The sequence below is a fragment of the Pteropus medius genome, unplaced genomic scaffold (genome assembly GCF_902729225.1).
Source record: "Pteropus medius unplaced genomic scaffold, Ma_sr-lr_union100, whole genome shotgun sequence".
Lineage (NCBI taxonomy): Eukaryota > Metazoa > Chordata > Mammalia > Chiroptera > Pteropodidae > Pteropus > Pteropus medius.
This window is the reverse complement of record NW_024340701.1, coordinates 10,039,265-10,059,141: the sequence shown is the minus strand read 5'-3', so window position 1 is coordinate 10,059,141 and position 19,877 is coordinate 10,039,265. Positions and strand designations below refer to the sequence as shown.

At 38.6% G+C, this 19,877-nt stretch overlaps 1 protein-coding gene across 1 annotated transcript in view; it reads right to left on the bottom strand.

The window, feature by feature from the left end:
• C8A (complement C8 alpha chain) overlaps nucleotides 1-19,877 on the bottom strand; it is a 52,293-nt gene extending 32,416 nt beyond the window's left edge. The window contains exons 1-4 of the mRNA XM_039887384.1: nucleotides 19,693-19,877; nucleotides 9,938-10,040; nucleotides 4,752-4,896; nucleotides 3,625-3,772 (exon numbers count right to left, since the gene is read on the bottom strand). Of these exons, the coding sequence (XP_039743318.1) occupies nucleotides 3,625-3,772; nucleotides 4,752-4,896; nucleotides 9,938-10,040; nucleotides 19,693-19,769 (473 nt within the window). The 5' untranslated portion in view covers nucleotides 19,770-19,877. The remainder of the gene's footprint in view (nucleotides 1-3,624; nucleotides 3,773-4,751; nucleotides 4,897-9,937; nucleotides 10,041-19,692) is intronic.

Genomic DNA, 19,877 nt, shown 5'->3' with positions numbered 1-19,877 from the left:
AGGCTTTCTAATAAGCCAAACAAAAACCAAAGGAATAATAAGCCCTAATATTATACTGCTATCTCTAAGCATAAGAAAAGCCTACATATATTTGGAAAATCTGGCTGCAGAAGCGCCAGTAAAAAGAAAAAGACATAGTTGAGAAAGTCCACTTTTAGGAAATCTGCTCTACAGAAATATTCACACATATTTACAAAAATATGTGTACAAGAATGTTCATTGTAGTGTTTGTTAATAAGAGAAAAAATGAGAAACAATCTATCAATAGAAAGTAGACATCATATACTTATTATCATCATAATAAGTTATATAATTATACTATAAGAGAAGAGTCGCAAACATTTTTTTAACAAAGGGCCAGAGAGTAAATATTCTAGGCCCTGCAGGTTGTAGGTTTCTGTTGCAACTACTCAACTCTGCCATTGTAGGGCAACAATTGTGTTCCAATAAGACTATTTATAAAAACAGATGGCAGGTTGAATTTGGCCTTTGGGCCATAGTTTACTAACCCCTGTTATAGAACTCTATGTTGCTTACAAAGAAACAATAGAAAATATGGGAAAATATAGGGGGAGTTCTTCAAAATATTTTATTAAGTGAAAAAAGCAAGTTACAGACGAGGTATAGTATGATCACATTTACATAAACTATACTCATGTCTATTATGCATCACACCTACTATAGGCATTTTCTCAACAATGTGTATTGTCAGTTCATTTTTATATGATCTAGAAGTGCCTACACCAAACTATAAATGGGGATCAGCTCTAGGGAGGGCGGTGAGAGAGGGTGATTAGGTGGGGTGCAGGTAGGGAAGGGTGAAGGAAGATTTTTCAGTTTTTACTTCAAACATGTATGACTTCCATAAAAATAAATAAAAATTAAAAACTGGGAAATGCTTAAATTAGAAAACAAGATGTCAGGAAAGGCCTCTAAAATCCTGAGATAGATAGGAAAACCATCAAAATGTCAGCTATTGGGGGTAGAGGAGAAGCCCTTCTATTAGCTTTAATGTTTAGTGTGGGCAAAGCACATTCAGAAAGTATATTTGAAATGCTCTTGATTGATTCACAAGAGAGCAAGTCATTGTTTGTGATATTTTTGCCAAAAAGGCGGTAATTCTTTTTTAAGTCAACATGTAGATATTTTATGCTTCTACTCTGTTCACTCCGCAATCACTCTCAAAATCTGTAATAATCCCCTTTTATTGGTATAGAATTTGATCACATTCCCCCACTCCCAACATTCATATGTTGAAATCCTGGCCGCTCCCCACTGCAAAAAAAAAAACAAAAAACCCTCAGAATTAGACTGTGTTTCGGTGATAGGGTATTTACAGAGGTAATTAACTTAAAATAACATCATAATCCAATATGACCAGTGTCCTTATAAAAAGAGGAAAGTTGGACTCAGACGCATTCAGAGGGGGGACTGTGTGAAGACACAGAGAGAGGACAGCCATCTACAAGCCAAGGAGAGAAGCCTCAGAAGAAACCAACCTTGTTGATAACTGATCTGATTTCTAGCCTCCAGAACTGTGAGACAATAAATTTCTGTTGCTTAAGCCACCCAGTTTGTGGTACTTTGTTAGGGCAGCCCAAGAAAATTAATACCATTGATCTGAAAAAAAATGGAAGTTGATCATATTTTCATAAGTGTATATCTACATGCACTTACAGGATTCTAACTTATCTGGTAGGTGAGCTGTGCTCGCAGGACAATTAAGCCATAATGAATGAGAGCTGCATTTCACCCGACCCCAGGTGGGCTGCAACATGGCCAGGTCACTTTGGGATGATCACTACATCTCCCCATTTCCTCATTTGTAAAGATGCAGTTGGTCATACTGATTTGTTCCAATTCAACCAATACTCAGTCAGAGGCTATTATAGGAAAAGCTCTGACATCAGGGCTCAGGTGATGAAAAAAATTAGTCAGAAGCAGCTTCTGTCTTCAAAGAGTTCACATTCAAGTTAAAGGACACAATCCAAGGCAAAGACAGAGTACCAAGGAACTAACAATACTGAGTATCACTACGATCTTGGCCCTGTGCTGGGTACTGAAGGAATAGAAATAACGAGTTCTTACCTGTGGCTGAAGGACATTGCAACAGATGTCCTAGCCCTGTTGGATAAGTGCTGGAAGTGTAGGACACACAAGGGACCCAGAACAATGGGAGAGGACTAAGGCAGCCTAAGCAACGTCAAGGAGAGGGAAGGGTGTGTCAAAAAGAGTACATAAAGGAGGTGGTGCCTAAGTGTCTTGGTCAGCTTGGGCTGTCATAACCAAATACCACAAAATGGTGACTCAGATTAGACATTTATTTTCTCATAGTTCTGGAGTTTAAAAGTCCAAGATCAAAGGTTGGTTTCTGGTGAGACCTCTTCCTGGGTTGCAGACGGCCATCTTCTCACTGTGTCCTCAGTTGGCCTCTTCTCCACACATGATGAGAGGGATCTCTGGTGTTACTTCCTCTTCTTACAAAGATACCTGTCCTATTGGATCAAGGCTCCACCCTGTGACTTAATTTAACCTTAATTGCCTCCCTAAAGGCCATATCTTCAAATACAGTCACACTGAGGTCAAGGGTTCAACAAATGCATTTAAGGGGGACAAAATTCAGTTCATTACAATAGTTAAGAAGTTAGACGGGTTAGAACATAGGGAAGGGCATTTCAGAAAGAAGGAATTAAATTTATTAAGTCTCAGAACGAAAGAGTGTGATGGTGTTCAAGGAACTGAACCTGAGCATAATATATATGTTGAAGAAATTTAGAATCGAGGCTGATTGAATTTCAACAAACAAAGAGACTGTGGCCTGGGAGATGTGAGTAAGCAGTGGTGAAGTGGAGAGTTGAGCTCCCTTCCATGGCATCCCAAATCCATTTTCTTTTCACTGTTAGCCCTGGTTATACCAGCAACTGCAGTCCAAAGCAGAATGTGAAAAGGGCTACCGGAAAGTACACTTGGGTCAGAGAAGAGTTATCTTCCTGGGACATCAGGGAAGCCTTCATGGAAGATGTGGCTTCTTAAATGGGCCTCGGAAATGGAATTGAGGTGAGAGGAGTGAGCAGTAGAATGGGAAGGGATAAAAGGAGAGGAAGACTCTCAGGCAGAGACAAAGAGGAGAAAACATAACTTATGTCATGTAACCAGGACTGAGTAAGCCCCCATTATGAAAGTTTGTGTTCCCCCACATTTCATATGTTAAAATCCTAACCCCTAATGTGATGGTATTAGGAGGTGGGGCCTTTGGGAGGTGCTTAGATCATGAAGGCGGAGCTCTTGTGAAGAGTATTAGTGTTCTTCTGCTTTGTGAGGATACAACGAGACCTGAAAGAGAGGCCTCTCACCCGATCATGCTGACACTCTCATCTTGGGTTTACATCTCCTAAAACGGTGAGAAATACATTTCTGTTGTTTATAAGCCCCCCAGTGTGCGGGATTTGATTTTAGCAGTCCAATCCGACTAAGACACCACCTTATATGACAGTGACAGCTGCCTCATAGAAAATACTCCAGAAGAATCCTCCAAAAAGATCCTATTCTGTCTCCAAAACTAATATTCATAATTGAAGAGAAATCATTCCCTGGCCCCCAGATAGCCAGAAGGCAGTGACTCACCCAGAGGCTGCCCTCTCTGATCCTGGAATCGGGTCATACTGGCTGCAGTCATTTTCAATGACCCTGACATCTTCACAGTCGTCCTCATCAGAGCCATCAAGGCAGTCCTGGTCTCCATTACACACAAGGTGGCGTTTCAGGCAGCGATCTGAGAGACAGGAGGCTGTGGATGCGTCTAGAGCCTCCCAGACCCCTCCCTCTCCCTTATGATCATTCGTAGTCATTCATGTCTGTTCCACCTCTGAAATAGCCCCTCAGTCCTCTCCATCCTTTTTCATCCTCTTTTCATCCTCACTACCTCTGCCCTCCTTCCAGCCTCACTGTTACCCATCTACAGCCCCCCAACTCAGGCCCTACCAAAGGCTCCCCTCTAAAACCTAGCCTCCACATTTCATCACCAGTGAGCTTTCTAAAATGCCAGTCTGGCCCTGTCATCTCCCTACTCTGTATCCTCCAGTGGCTCCCCACGCCTCTTCCAAACGCTACAGTCTGGTCCCCAGTTACCTACACGGCCCATCCCCTGCTTCTCTTCCCAAGGGCCTAACCTGCAATTATTCCAGACTGATTACAAGTCCCTAAATCCCCTTGCTTTTGCACATTCTGTTTCCTCGAAACTCGGCTCAAATATTATTTTGAAGCTTGCTCTGACTCTCCAAAGCAGATTTAGGTACCCCCTGCTAGAGAGTCCCATTGGATCATGTACTAATGCGCATTACACTGACTATCACATGACATTGTCATACACTCCTTGTAGGTCTCTTTCTCAAAGAGCCTAGGAGTATCTCGAGGTCAGGCACCTTATTTTTTCATCTCTATATCACCAGCAGGTAAGTATACTTAGCCTGGTATGTAATACATGCCCAGTTAATATTTATTCAATAAAAAGATGAATGTGTCAATTATGTCTTTTCCAAATGAATCACAGATTTTGCTACAAACTTGCATCAAAATTACTTGAACTGTTGGCTTGACTTAAAATACAGATTCCTGGGCCCCATCCGAATCCTGCAGAGTGACAACTTCTAGGGGAAAAGCTCAGGAGTCTGCCTTTTAACAAGCTCCCTTGGGAGTGTTTGGCATGTTAAGTTTGACAGGCACAGCTGTTATCCCGCCGAAATGCTACTCACCTGTCTCCTTACACTGGAAATCCTGTCCACACTGTGCTTGCCTTAGACAAGCTGAGGGACTGCGACAGCTGACTTCTTCCCAGATGTCACCACTGCAGATGGTTCCCCCAAACTTGTTTGGCTGCAGGAGGCTCCGGTGTCGGTACTAAATCAGATTTTGAACCAGACACATTTATTGTGTATCAATCTACCAAGATTTGTGCAGGCAGGTCTCAGCTCAACATAAGGAACAACCGTCTAATGATTGAGAGGTGCCTAAAAGGCTGTCTTTTGAAGGGAGGAGTGTTCATTAAAAAGTGATGTTTAACCAGAGGTGGGACAATCACCAGCCAGAATATTGAATAAGGCCTCCAAGCATAAATGAAAGGCTTAAACAAGATATGTCTATGGTCTTCCTACTTTCTAGGAAGAACCCCCTCCCCACTTATTCAACTAGTTAGTTCCTTTCATCTTTTGAGATTCGTAGTTTACTTCCTCCGAAAGCCTTTCCTAACTAACATATTCTACAGTTCCCTACACATCCCTCTCTTCTTAGAACTTGTCATGTAAGATTGTGATTGATTGTCTGCTCATTTGTATACCTTTCCCTTTCTCACTAGTCTAGAAACAATTTGTACATGGTGGAGAAAGAAGGACTATATCTTATTTGGGTTCATACACTTGACACTTGATCTACAGTCAGGTACACAGGAGGCACTTTTAGAAAATGTTGCTTTTCTTTTGCAATATTTCTTCTGGTCATGGCATCCCCTCTTTCTGTGAGACATACCTCAAGTGGTTCAGTGGGGGTGAGCTCACTCCCTCAATCACAGGGATGTATGGGTGTGAACCAGCCTGAGCAACCAGGGCACCACATTTGCCAAGTTGCAATGACTGGTGCAGGGACTGGTTCATGGCTCAACCTTAGAGCAGAGTCTTCTTTAAGGGTTTTCTTTCAGAACTATTGGAAAAGACAGTTTCTTTTCACTGAAGTTGCTAGAAACTGCGGGCATGAAGTACATCTTGTCTACTATGTAGTAAGCTCATCCAGGAGAGAGAAACAAAGAGAGTTCTGAAGACATCATCTGAGACCCTGGGTCCAGCTTTGACTGCAGACAAATAAATACTTTTTAAGGAAGAACGGAAAGAGTAGAAATGCATACCAATCTTGGGGCTCTGTGGTCTTATGATATTGTGGAAGGAAGAAGCTAAACACTAGGATATTCAGAGATATTTAGTTCCCATCCCTGCCTCTAAGAATCTTAGAGTCTAGATAGGGGGTAAAATATATAACAATACAAAACATGCTATATGGAGAGCTCCACACAAAATGTCCAGTAAAGCAATGTGGACCCCATATTTTCTGCTGCCTCTTACCTTGGCTCCGCCTTCAGGCCCCTTCTTCAAGAGCGTTAGTAAGTAGGAAGACAATTATTTGAGTGGCAAGAGGTAGAAGTTTCTGACCTGAATCTATTTCTTACATGCTGTGTTAACTCTCAGTGCTTGGTAATCTGTGCCTCAGTTTCCAAATCTATAAAATGAAGTGGTTGACCTAGTTTGACCTCACTAAATACAGTTACTAAATATTCTTTCACAAGTGTCCTACATTTGAAAGAGCACGGGCATGGGAATTAGATCGACTTGGGTTCAGATCCCAGATTCATTCATCAGCTGACCATGAGCAAGTCACTTACCTTTCCCAAGCTTCTGTTTTCTAACATGTAAAATGGATGTAATGACATTTTACCATGAAAGGGTTTTATGAGAACTAAGCGAGAGAACAAATGAGGAAGCATCTAGCCCTGGGTCTGGCATATCATTGGTACTCAGAAAACAGGAGTGGTTTCCACATCATCATCATTATCAATGTTGATGATTCCTTTCCAGAAGATTCAGTGGGTGAGTGGGGAGCAGTGAGCTTCTCCCTCTCTTTCCTCTAGCCCATTTCTGCCTACTTAACTACTCATTAGCAAATGGAGGTGGCAAAAAGAGGTAAAGATCAAACCTGTCCACTTGCCTTCCTGCCTTTCAGTTAACGACAACAGTGAGATTAGTAAACTCTGTGGGAAGAGATTATAATTAATGATCGATTTGGGAATATGAGATGAGGATATTTTAATTTTCTACCCACATCTTGCCTCCAAATGCAGTAAATAAAGGAATGCTCAGCATGTCAAAGTAGAACCGATCCTCTCTCTCACTTCTTTAAAAAGTTCATCACAGTTTAGAGACCTGCATTTACCGACGTGATGATAATAGTGATGGTAGCTACCATGTATCAAGTGCTAACTATTGTCCAAACACTTCATTTTTTTTTATCTCATTTAATCTTCACAAGTTTAGGTTACATACTATTATGAATCCCATTTTAAACTGGGCTGGAGTTCCAGTTCTACCACTTAGAGTATATGTGTCACTGGGTAAATCACCTAACGTTACTGACCCTCAGCTTTCTCATCTATTAAATGAGAACTATCTTAGAGCACTGTGAAGATAAGTAATAATACACATAAAGAAATTAGCACTTTGCCTGGTTGCTGGCATGTACTCAATAATCATAGTTGTCAAAATCAGTGTTCTCGTAGCCAGCTGTTGGGCTACTCCAGGATTTACAACTGAGTGAGAATAAGATAAATGACCTTTACTCTCCATGTAGTTCATGGAGAGGCCGTAAAGTGATCAGGCACACGGACTTTTTGGAATCACACTGACCAAGTTTTAAATCCAGCTCCGGCCCTTTCTTAAAAAGTGACCCAAGAGAAAGGGGATGATGATATCTATCGCAGTGAGCTGTGAACGTCAAATAAAACAATTTATTTAAAGCATTAGCACAGTCCCTGGTATGTAAAAATAATTTAATAAATGGTAACTGTCGATGCCATTATCATCCTTCGTGTGGTTCGTATACTTGGAATGATGGTGCAAACATGAGGTTCATTCCCACCAGCTCCCTATTTTCTAGGCTGTTATCAAATAATAAAGACATTGAGTTGCAGAAAGGTTAGTGCAGACATTCCCTGAGGGACTTCTTCGTGCTTTCACCTGTGGTTGGTATCATTAAGACGTAATTTTCTTTTTTAGCTAGTAGATATTGTTTCTTTCCAGAAATGCACATCTTCGTTAGTGTGATTTTGAAAGCAAGAAACATATTAATAAAAAGAAACTAGAGTGTCTTTCACATAAATAATAGGATTTAATTATTTTAAGGATTACTTTAAAGATACATATATCTTTTTTGGTCATTAAGGAATTTACTTAATTCTGATTTAAACTGTAAGGCATTGACCTGTGCTATCTGCTACTTAAACTGCAACACACACGTGTGGTGCCGCCACAAAAGACACACACACACACACACACACACACACACACACACACACACACACAAAATGTAGTTGGGGATATATAATAGGCTGAATAATAGCCATGCAAAGAAATCAAGTCCCAATCCTTAAAAGTTGTAAATGTTACTTTGTTTGGAAAAAGGGTCTTTGCAAACATCATTAAGGTTTTTGAGATGAGGAGATCACTCTGGATTAGCAGGGTAGGACCTAAATATCATTACAGTGTCTTTATAAGTGGAAGGAAGGGAAATTTTACACAGACACACAAAAGAGACACATTAAGGAGGAAGAGGCAATGTGGGCACAGATGCAGAGACTGGAGTAATGCAGCTACATGTCAAGGATTGTCGACAGCCACCAGAAGCTGGAAGAGGCAAAGAACAGATTCTTCCCTAAAGCCTCCGGAGGGAGTGTGGCCCTACCGACACCCTAATTTCAGACATCTGGCCTCCAGAACTGTGAGAGAATAAATTTCTGTTGTTTTAAGCCATCTAGTTTGTGGCAATTTGTTACAGCAGACTCAGACAACTAATACAGGATGTCAAAGCAAAACGAGCATTTGGGGGCCAAATACTGTGAAGCAAGGGCAGTCTAGGATTCTTTGGCATATCTCTGGGATGGGAGAGGTAGAATAATGAATTTCAGGCTCTGAGTTGAATAAACTAGGTGGAGATTGTGTTTCCACCTTGCTGTGATTTTGAATGGCTTATCAAACCTTCATAGGGTACTTTCACATCTAGCTGAAGTGTGGGTCAGGGGTGAGGTGGACCACCAGCTAACTCTGCAAAAGCTCAGGCAAGAGAAGGGCAGAGCTTAATTCAAGGCATTGGGAGTGGGGTTGGAGAGGAGGGCACAGATAGTGATTATAAAAACAGCTAACATCTGCCAGATGTCATAAGTGCTTTGCGCTCATTACTCATATAACTTTTATAGTAACTGTGATGTAAGCTTGCTTACTATTCCCATTTATAGATAAGGAACCAAAGGCACAGAGAGGATAAAAAGTATGCCTAAAGTAACACAGTAAATAAGATGCAGAGCCAGAATCAAGACTGCAGAATCAGAGCTTATACCTTTAGAGTTGACAGTAATGTGCCAATAGACAAGGTTCGGGCAGTGATGTACAACTGCTAGAGGTGGGAGCCTGGATACATTACACCTTGGGTGCATCCAGTAAAGCCACATGTTGTCTGTGGAGAGGTTAAAACACTAATAAAAGAGAATAGACGTTAGTCTGCTTTTTTATTATGACTGTGAGCCAGCAATTTTGAACAAAGGCAGAATTTTAATATTCCTTCCTGCCAGAACTGTATTGAAGAAAGCTCCCAACCTCCTCCTTTCCCTGGTATACCCCTAAGTTTAGCCACCATTTTGGATCACTCAGAAACCACTTAGATATTCAAGACACTCATTCGTTCATTGGGTGTGTCAGTCTTTTCAAACCGTGAAAGTAGAATCCTCAGGAACACGCTTCATGGCTTGCTCTGGTTTATCGCAGCTCACCGTGAGTCATGGAAGCTAGGCATTTTGTTACTAATAGCCCCTCCAAATGAGCCTCATTAGAAAGCAATAGATTGGTCAGGACCCAGAGAGGCCATCAAGGATCAGTGTGCCCCTGTCCAAATAACCACTTTTCTGCACATAAGCCTAACATACACACCTTTTGCAGCCCTATAATGCCCTCCAATAAAATCAGGGGAGGCAGAAAAAGTGCTGCCATCATGTTTACATGGCTTTTTCCTATTTCTAGATCCAATTTCTCCCCAGATCCTCAGATATATAGACCTGGCTGCTTAACTCCATTCGAATGCCTAGTATGAAATTCAAATATTAAATGCCCCCAAACTGGCCATAATGTCTTACCTTTTTGTCCTGGCATGGAAAGCAGTCTGTCCACTCTGACCAGTTGCTTAGCTGGCAGGTAACTGCTGTGGGGGTGAAACTCTCGGCAGCCCGACTTACTCTCCTAAAGAGAATAAAGAACCCTGTTTCAATTTAAAATTTATTATGATTATTTGTATTTTTGTTATCAAAAATTCAAGAAGTCTTTTATTATGAAGATATCTTAATTGAAAACAGATGCTGAAGTTTTCCCAGCATCTGTTGGGAAATGGCACAAGTTTTATCGAGGTATAATTGACAAAAAATATGTACATATTTAAGTTATACAATGTAATAGCTTGATGTACATATACATTGTGAAATGTATATCACAATCGAGCTAATTAACACATCCATCACTTCACATAGTTACCTTTTTTTGGAGGGGGTGAGAACATTTAAGAGCTACTCTTTTAGCAAATTTCAAGTATATAATACAGTATTATTAACTATTGTCACCATGCTGTACATTAGATCCCCAGAACTTATTCATCCTATAACCGAAACTCTGACCAACTTCTCCCCATGTCTCCCACTCCTCGGTCCCTTGTAACCACCTACTCTCTGGTTGTATGAGTTCAATGATTTTAGATTCCACATATAAGAGAGATCATTCAGTATTGTCTTGCTCTGACTGGCTTATTTCACTTTGCATAATGTCCTCCATCTTCATCTATGTTGTCACAAATGGCAGGATTTTCTTCTTTTTTTTTTATGACTGAACCTATGCTGAATTATCTAATTTGTAAAGTGTGCCCATTGATTTGGGCATCTGGGTACCTGTAGCAGTGGGACTCAAGGCAATATCTCAAGATATTCCCTTAACTTTCAAGTTATCTGGTGGTGGGAGCGGAGACAGAGTACGGAGAGAGGAAGACATCCACTGATGCGCAGTTACTCTTACTTGGAAGGCTTGGGTGCAAGGGTACTTGCACCCAATGCTTGAACGAGCCTATCTTCCTTCTTAAGAACTGCATGTGCTGTCTTTAAAACAAAAGGATCTATTGTCTTTTCTTTTTTTTTTTCAATTTCTTTTATTGTGTTAAAACCCAAAAAATATAAAATTTACCACCTGAACCCTTTTTAAGTGTACAGCTCAGTGCCATTACATACATTCATGTCATGTGCAACCATTACCACCATGCCTCTCCAGAGCTTCTTTCAGCTCCCTGCATCAATTTCAAGATGCAAAACTTAAGCACAGAAAAAGGCTGTGCACATACATTTCCTTCCAGTCAACCACTGTTCTAGGAAATGAAGAATGAAAATTTATTTTGTTCCTACTGTATGCATGTGTGATGTGGGAAGGTCTATAGAAAATCCTTCTCTTAATCCTATGTGAATTCTACGTGGATCAAATTATTCTAGTTTTAGAGAGACAAGTACTGAAGAAGGCTAACATTTTTTGAAGAGCCAGAGTAGCAGAAAGCCCAGGGGTTAAGAACACGGGTCTGGGATGAGAGGATTGAGTTTGAATTTTAGCCAAGTGCTGACTGAAAAGTTGAGCAGGTTACTTAATTTCTCTGAGCTACAGCTTTCCTATCTGTAGAACCATGTTAAAAATAACATTACTTACTAGGGTTATTGAAAGCACATTAAAAGGCTTATGAACTGTTTATTAAAGATTGGCTTTTATTATTACATGCTAGAATAATACATGGATTATCTCGTTTAATCTCTATAATGATCCTGGGAGGTAAATATTATCAGATATATTTTATATATAAGAAAGTTGAAATTCTTTAGAGCTAAATAACCCCTGAAGTCATAGCCCAAAGGTGACAGAGGCAGAATTTGAACTAGTTGGTTTGATAGCAAACCAACTTCTCATCATGCTTGCCTGGTTCCAAGCCTGAGCCACTTCCCACAGCATCATCGTTGTGGCTGCAGCTTCAAAGCCTGGTCAGCTCACTGGACAAAATAGGAAGATTGTCTGTTACCACCACAACTGACACAGCCTCTCATAGCCAGGCAGCCTCTGCTGTGATGAATGGCACAATTATCTCCCTGGTATAGAGAAAATAGTGATTTAAATGTCATCATAATTATGTCATGAGCAGCTCATGGTGAATGATGACATCTAGATTGAGACCCTAGACAAGGAGCCATGAGATAGTCAGGAAAGTGATATTCATCTTTAACACTGGTTCTCAAACTTGGGTCCCAGGACCCTTTTACATTCTAACACGTTATTGAGTGCTCCAAAGAGCTTCTGTTTCAGTGGGCTAGATATATCAATACTCACAAGATTCAAAATAAGAACTGAGAAAAATTTAAAATATATATGTAATCATTTAAAATTATAATAATAAATGCACTACATGTTACCATATATAACATTTTACTAAAAAATGCATTTTCTAAGAATAATAATTAGTGAAAGAAATATCATTGATCTATATTTTTGCAAATATCTTTAATGTCTGCTTTAGCCAAAAGCATCAGGATTCTCATTTCTGCTTTTTCATTCAATCTGTTATTTTATGTTGCTTTGGTTGAAGTCTATGAAGAAAATCCAGCCTGATGTATTTATGAAACTGAAAAATTTATGGAGTTGAGGAGTATTTTAATAGTCTTTTCAGATAACTGTGGATATGTTTCTTTGATACTACACCAAAACTTGACAAGTGGTAATTTCTTAAATATTAGTTACAATGTGGAATCTGAAAGCATATCAATGAATTTTTTATACTCTGTGATGTTAAAATTCATTGGTTTATATACACTTTGAAAAGATCTGACACTCATACATGATTTTTGTAATATCAGGCATGGGAAATTTGAAAAATAATGGTTCACTGAGTATGTATACTTTAAAAATATTAACACATTGTTATATAATATAAAAGGTCAAATTTATTAATATCACCAATGATCTCATCAAGCTCATAGTAGTGGATATGTTTTATAAAATTTTAATTTTTTGCTTGAAAGTTCAAATTTTGTCATTGGTAACAAATAATATTATTTGGTTTCCTTGATGTTATAGGCTTTCTGTTCATCTTTGAGACAATGTCTGCCAAATATCTAAGCCTGAATAACTGCAGTGTGGCAGTTATCCTGTTGAGTATAAGTGATGTTCCAGGAAAAAAGGCAGCTACTTGGACTTACAACTCAAATGACTGCTTTTTCTCAAGACAGCCATCATACTTCAGTGCAAAAGCAATTCTTTATGTTCTTCTCATTTTAAATTCAAAATGTTTAAATAACATGTATTTAAAAATTGAGGTTTAGTAAAATTAATAATTTTTACTGTTTCAAAAAAGACTTCCTTGAGTAAAACTTAATTTCTTTCCTGTGATTTTGGTGTCACAGCCTTGATTTGTATCAAGGACACAGTAGTTTTATCTGCCATTACTGCCATTACTTTTGTAGCATTGGTGCAAATATCTGCATCTCACTATAGAATTATCAAGATTTTGTCATTGTAAGCCTACAGAGACTGCGTTATGATGTCAAAATGGAAGAAAACGGTTTTAATGGATGGAAGCAACACCTAGACAGAGCAGTGCTATGTTGCCGTAGTTTTTAAAAGGGCAAATGTCTTAGTATCATTGTAATATTTCTTTGAACCTCACAGACCCCCCCTGAAAAGATCTTAGGGACTCCCTGGGGTCTATAGACCATACTTTGAGAAACTCTGATCTATAAAATGATGCTAGTATATAACTCTACCTCTACTATCCCCTCAAATAAAATTTCAGTGCTCAGCTCACAATATTCCTCTCTATCTCACTTCCTTTGATTGCTCTGGAGGACCTCATCATCCATAAAAATGAGCCATCCAATACTTTGCCCTTTCATTTGCTCCCTTTCTTCATCTCTGATGATCTTTTTCTTTACTCCACTATCTTCCATGGTCACCTCCTGGACCTTCCAACTTTCTGAAACAGCTCCTCCTCCAAATCACTAATTCATGAGTCACCTGTGAATAGTGATTGTGAGCTCCACAGCCTCCTCTCATCTATCTTAGATGCTCAAGGATTCCTACTGTACTTCTGTTTGGACCTCACTGGGGCCTTCATTCTCTTGACACCTAAGCTGTCTCTCCATCAATAAGACCTCCCCTTCTTTCATTTCCCTTTATATCTAGTTTTGATTCCATGATCCATAATTTAAAAATCTAACCTATATCTTAAATTTTTGGACCCCATTCTTTTGATCACATCTACGTCTATAACTCAGTCCCAAATGAATCCAACTAATCTACCTCTTTATGTGTTTAACTCAGAGATATCTATTTTTCATAAACTTCAATCCCTTAGGGAAACATTGCTCAGACTATTTAGATACTTCCCTTCATAGGATTTGATCAAGCTCTGCACATCTTCTTCTCAACACTTAATTATCACCTTTGTAATATTTATATAATTTCTGTTTTCTCCAGGAGATTGTAAATTTTATGAAAGCAGGTACTATCTGTATGTTCACTATTGAAGTTATAGTGTCAGACTCAAGGAAGCTGCTCAGTAAATATTTAGGGGAAAAAAAAGAAGGAAGGGAGGGAAGAAGGGATAAAAGGAAGGTGTTAGGGAGGAAAGAAAGAAGGAAGGGAAGAAGGAAAGTAGGTAGGCAAGAACGAAGGAAAAGAATGTTACTAATTTATGGAACTAGAATGGCATTATTCCAAGATTCATTTCAACCTAATTTCTAGTTAAAATATAATTAAATAATGCTGCTATCTAGACATTCAAATGGCTCAAGGTTTGGTCTACATGTCATTTTGCCAATAGATTATCCTAATAATAAAAGTTTGAAGCACAGGAACATGGAGAAAGACAAGGATTCTAATCACCAAAAGGTGGGAGAGCAGGTACAGAGTGAAGGATTGAAAGCAGAAAATGACTCCAGCATTAGTTCTGCATCTCACTGTAGAACTGTCAAGATAATGTCATTGTAAGCCCACAGAGACTGCATTATGATGTCAAAATGGAAGGAAACAGTATTAATGGATAGAAGCAAAAGCCTAGTCAGAGCAGTGCTGTGTTGCCATAGTTTTAAAAGCTTTGTGACATGATGTCTAGACAGAGGCACACACAGTAATGCTATCACTGAGGCAAGAGTACAGAAGGTACACAAGGACCATTCATTAAGTCATTACAAGGCTCCAACCTTCTAGCCAATATCAATATGACCAGCATTTTCTCTTATCATCTCAATGAATTTTTTAATGTAGTGTATTTTTTCCTGATTATAAAAGCAATACATTCTCATTAAAGAGAACATGGAAAAGATTATAAAAGAAAAAAACTGACCCAAGTCCTATCACCATTAATATTTTGTTACATTTCCTGTCACTCTTTATTTTAATAACATAGTTGAAGTCATAATGATGGTTGCATCTTATATCCTAGCACTTGATATTGTAGCAGAATGTAAACTATGATGGCTACACATCATTCCACTCACCTAATGTCAAACGATTAGACTATTGAGCACCCAGTTTTTCTGTATTCTAGTTGCTTAATGAAAATATATCCTATAGAATGGGATGGCTGAGTTGAAGCATATGAGTGATTTAAAGTTTATGACACATATAGCCAAATGGCTTTCCCAAAGCATCATATCATTTTTTTTTCAATTACTTAAGGAGACATTAATAAATCTGTGGGCTAGTAAATCTTAGCAAATAGTTTTAAAGTATCTCCCAGCTACCGAAAATCTACTCAAGCAATGAGACATTTTAGTATTGAGCACTGGGATTCGAGAGTCTTTGATTCTAGTTTTTAGTTTACATGTACCTTGCTGTGCTACTATATTCATGTTTATTTAACTATCTGGCTTTTAGTTTTTTCCTCTGTGGAATTATACAAGTCAACATAGTGCTATTGCAGGATTTCTCAAAGTTTGTTCTGTGGAGTACTAATTCCTGAGATGTGCACCTGAGATGGAAGGGAAAAGAAGAAAAATTTCATAGATAAATACTTTTGGATAAACTACATACAGCACATTACTTTTGGATATTTAAAATGCCCAATAACATATAAGGGCTCTGAGAAGTTCTGCATTTTACTTAACCCAGTATCAACCCAATTTTTGGAACACAGTTCATTTCTTTTTTCATCTAACATGTGTAAGACTATGTAACATAGTTAAGAAACACTGTTGTAATTTTAAAAAAGATTTAGAGTCCCCTGAACATGCATTTAAATCCTGTTTCTGACTAAACTTCAATTTTCTTACAGCTAAAAAGCAGGGATTATATCTTGTGAAACTCTTTTATAGATAGAGTGAGATAATATATGTAAAGCCTTGAGCACAAGCCTAACATACATGTTAGTTTCTTATCTCTAACTTTCTCAACCCTATACATGCTCATCAAACCTCTCCATATTTGTCAAAAATATATTGAATACCTGCCCTTTATAGATCTGTGGACTAGTGTGATGCTTCCCATCCGCCTTTTTAAACAAGGTGGCTTTTTGGACAAAGGGCATAAAACCTGGAGTCGAACATACAACTTGCGAGTCAAATGCTTGACCCAGTATGAGGCCACCTCAGCAACTTAGAACACAAAATAATTAATTGACTACCAGTCCTAAACTAGAAGGTCAGAGGTCTTAACACCGATTATTGCCAGGAGGCCACCTAATAAGTTGGTTCAGCTTATATTCGAAGCTGATTGTCACTAATTATATCATCTTGAGTCAGTTCTATTCTGTTACATGGAAACGATGTCGTGAAACTGAAGTATTTTAAATTGGACTTTGAAAGCACTGAGTCTCCAGTGACTTCCATGTTGCTGAACCCAGTGGAGAGTTGTCTGGCTTGGTCTCATGTGCCCTCTGTTAACCACTGTTTCCTTCTTGAAGTCTTTCTCTCTTGGGTCTCAACACCACACTTCCTTGCTCCCTTCCTACCTCGGTTACCAGTTCTCCTGACTTCTCTAAAAACTGGAATTCTTCGAGGTGCAGTCTTGCTTTTCTTTTTGCTTTCTGCTTTTCTTACTCCTTAGAAAGTAAGATGCATGTCCTGGCCTTCGCATACCATCTATATTAACGCCTCCTAAATTTAGATCTTCAACCTAAACCACTCCTCTGAAATCCTGCTTTGTTTATCCAACTGCCTAATTTATATCTCCATTAGGTACTTCTCAGGCATGGCAAATTTAATGGCTCCAAATATAAACTCTTAATTTTCTTCTTTTCACCAGCTCCTCTCTCGTTTTTACCCACCTCAGTAAGTGGAACTGCCATAACACATAGTTGCTCAAGGCAGATAGATACCTAGCAGTGGTCTTTAGTTTCTTTCTTCCCCTCACCCTCCACACCCAGTCCTTGGGAAATTTCTTTCAATTTTACCTTCGAAATGTATCTCAAATATCTTCCCTTCTGCCTATCTCTACCGCCTTTGTCCTAATTTAAGGCACCATTAGCTCTCACCCAGATAATTGCTGTGGCCTCCAGCGGGCTAAGACCTTCCACTTCCCCTTTCTCCACTTCCTTCTCCGCATCAGCATAATATTTTTAAAATTAGAAATCGGATACTATCCCTCTTTCACAAGACCCTCCGGTGTTTTCTTTTTGTTTGTTTCTTTGTTTTCTATGACATATAGACTAAAATCCAACTTCCCCATCGTTGTACCCTGGGCTCTCTGCTATCTGGCCTCCACTTACCTCTTTGACATCCTCTCATGGCACAATCCCCTGCTCCCATGCTCCTCCCATCCTTCAGGTCCACAAACATGACAAGCCATTTCCCAAGATAGGGTGTAGCACATGCTGATCTCTCCATTCTCCTCTGCTCATCACGTGGTTTCTCCTTACTCTCCTTCATATCTCAGTGTAAATGCCATCCCCGCAGAGAGCCCCCTAACCAACCTATCTTCAGATTGCTCCGATGTCTTCTATCAAAAGGCCCTATTTGTTTCTTTCATAATATTTATCACAAATTTTATTAAAATGTTTTGTTTGCATGTTTATTGACTGACTCGATCACTACAATTAAATTTCATGAGGGTAGGGTCATTATCTGTCTAGATTACCACCTAGCACACCTAGAACATTTAATAAATCTTACATGAACCCTAACATTGAAAACGTATGATCTACTTCTTCATTTCTAAGATACGCTTTTAGTTTTATAAGCTCATGTTTACCGTTTTCTTTTTATAAAGTCATAATAGGAAAAAAATGGGGTTGTTTGAGAAAAACATTTTAAAACAATGATGATGATGTAAGATTTTACTTGGGAAAAAGGGGCGCCATCGTTGTTTTTTTGTGTTTGAAATCACCGACTAGTCTAGAGGATCCATGACAACTGGCACATTATAAATTTGTTCTAATTTTCGTCAACCATCAGAGAAAATGGAAACACCCCAAATGACAATAGCAATCATACAAGACCACTGGCAACAGCTTTCACTGAATGCTTGCTAAGAACCAGGCATTGTTCTAAATGCTTTCCATGCATTTAATTCTCCCTCTTGCTTTCCTCCCATTTTATAGCTCAGAAAACTTAAATAACTAGCCTGAGAGCACGTAAATAAGAAATGCCAGTGCCAGAATTTGAACCCAGTAAGGTTATTTCACCATGTAGTTTTCTGTTTTCAAAGCCAGGCATTAAACAGAAAGACCTTGTGATTTCCTACTTTAGCACTTTGTAAAGTATTTAATTGGTTCTCTTTTGCCTTGGTTTCAAATTTGCCTCTTCACTGGTCTGTCTTATTTGATAAGTTCATCAAACATCAGGACTCTTTGTTCATTTTCAAAAAGGATTACAATGATAAGCTTTTATAATTAAGAGTATCTCAACAGAGATTTCCTTAACCACAATTTTCTTGCTTTTATCTTCTAATTATTAGAGATGAATTTTCTGATTTTTTTTCAAAATTGTGTTTGCTTTAAATACAAGTTGCAAATTAACTGCTTATAAAAATGCTTTCTCCCCTTCTGAACTGTTAAAGAAAATCTCTCTAGCTCTACCATTTAAAAGCAATAATGATTCAAAATTGAATTATCCAACAAGAATTTGAATAACATAACTCTAATTACAATCTTCAATGTTTGAGAGTATGGACTGTTTAAAAACTGTCTCAAAGGTGAAATTAAGGAGCAGTTTAAGCACCACAAAATACTTACTGTTGAGATATAAAAAACATAAGGCCAGGTTAGAAAATCAAGGAAATGGAATGGGCAAAATGCAATGTACATATGAAAATATCACTTCCATTACCTCACTGCAAAAGAGGATCTCGTTTCTATGAAATTACATAGACTCTCTATAGTTTCCTATCTTTCCCAGGATGATTTTCCATACATTATCTAATTTTATCCTCCCTCGAACGCTATGAGTCAGATATTCTTATGATTCACAAACAGATAAGAAGTTAATGTTCAACATTAATGTCCAACAATAATGTCCAACATTATTCAAGGGAACTATTATTTATTAAACTTAGTATATTTCATATCCAGAATCTTATTTCATCTTTGTTAACTCTTATGGAAGAAACATTATTAGTCTTATTTTACAGATAGGGAAACTAAAGCTCAAAGAAATTGATTTCCTCCAGATTACCCAACTCCTGAGTATTAGAGCTATGATTTGCATACAGGCCCCTGTGACTCCAAGTGCACACTTTTTTTCACTGCTCACTAGTCTTCCACTGAATTAGTAATAGCGTAAAAAAAAGGTCACATTCCAACCTACAACAGCCTGTTGCAAACATGAAAGTATCTTAGTTCCCCACCGGGTGATTTTCATGTACAAATTTTGCAGAGGCATGGCTGACTTACCAGTTCACCTTCTCCTGGATGGTTACCCCAGGGTGACAAGTCATCAAAGACAAGATGAAGAAAGCAACAGCAAACATCTCATCCAAAAGCTACACCTTGTATTACCTAGAATGAATAAACAATCTATTCAGGGAGTTGGGGTATAAGATGTCTACAAGCTGGGACCCATAAGATCTAATGTTTGA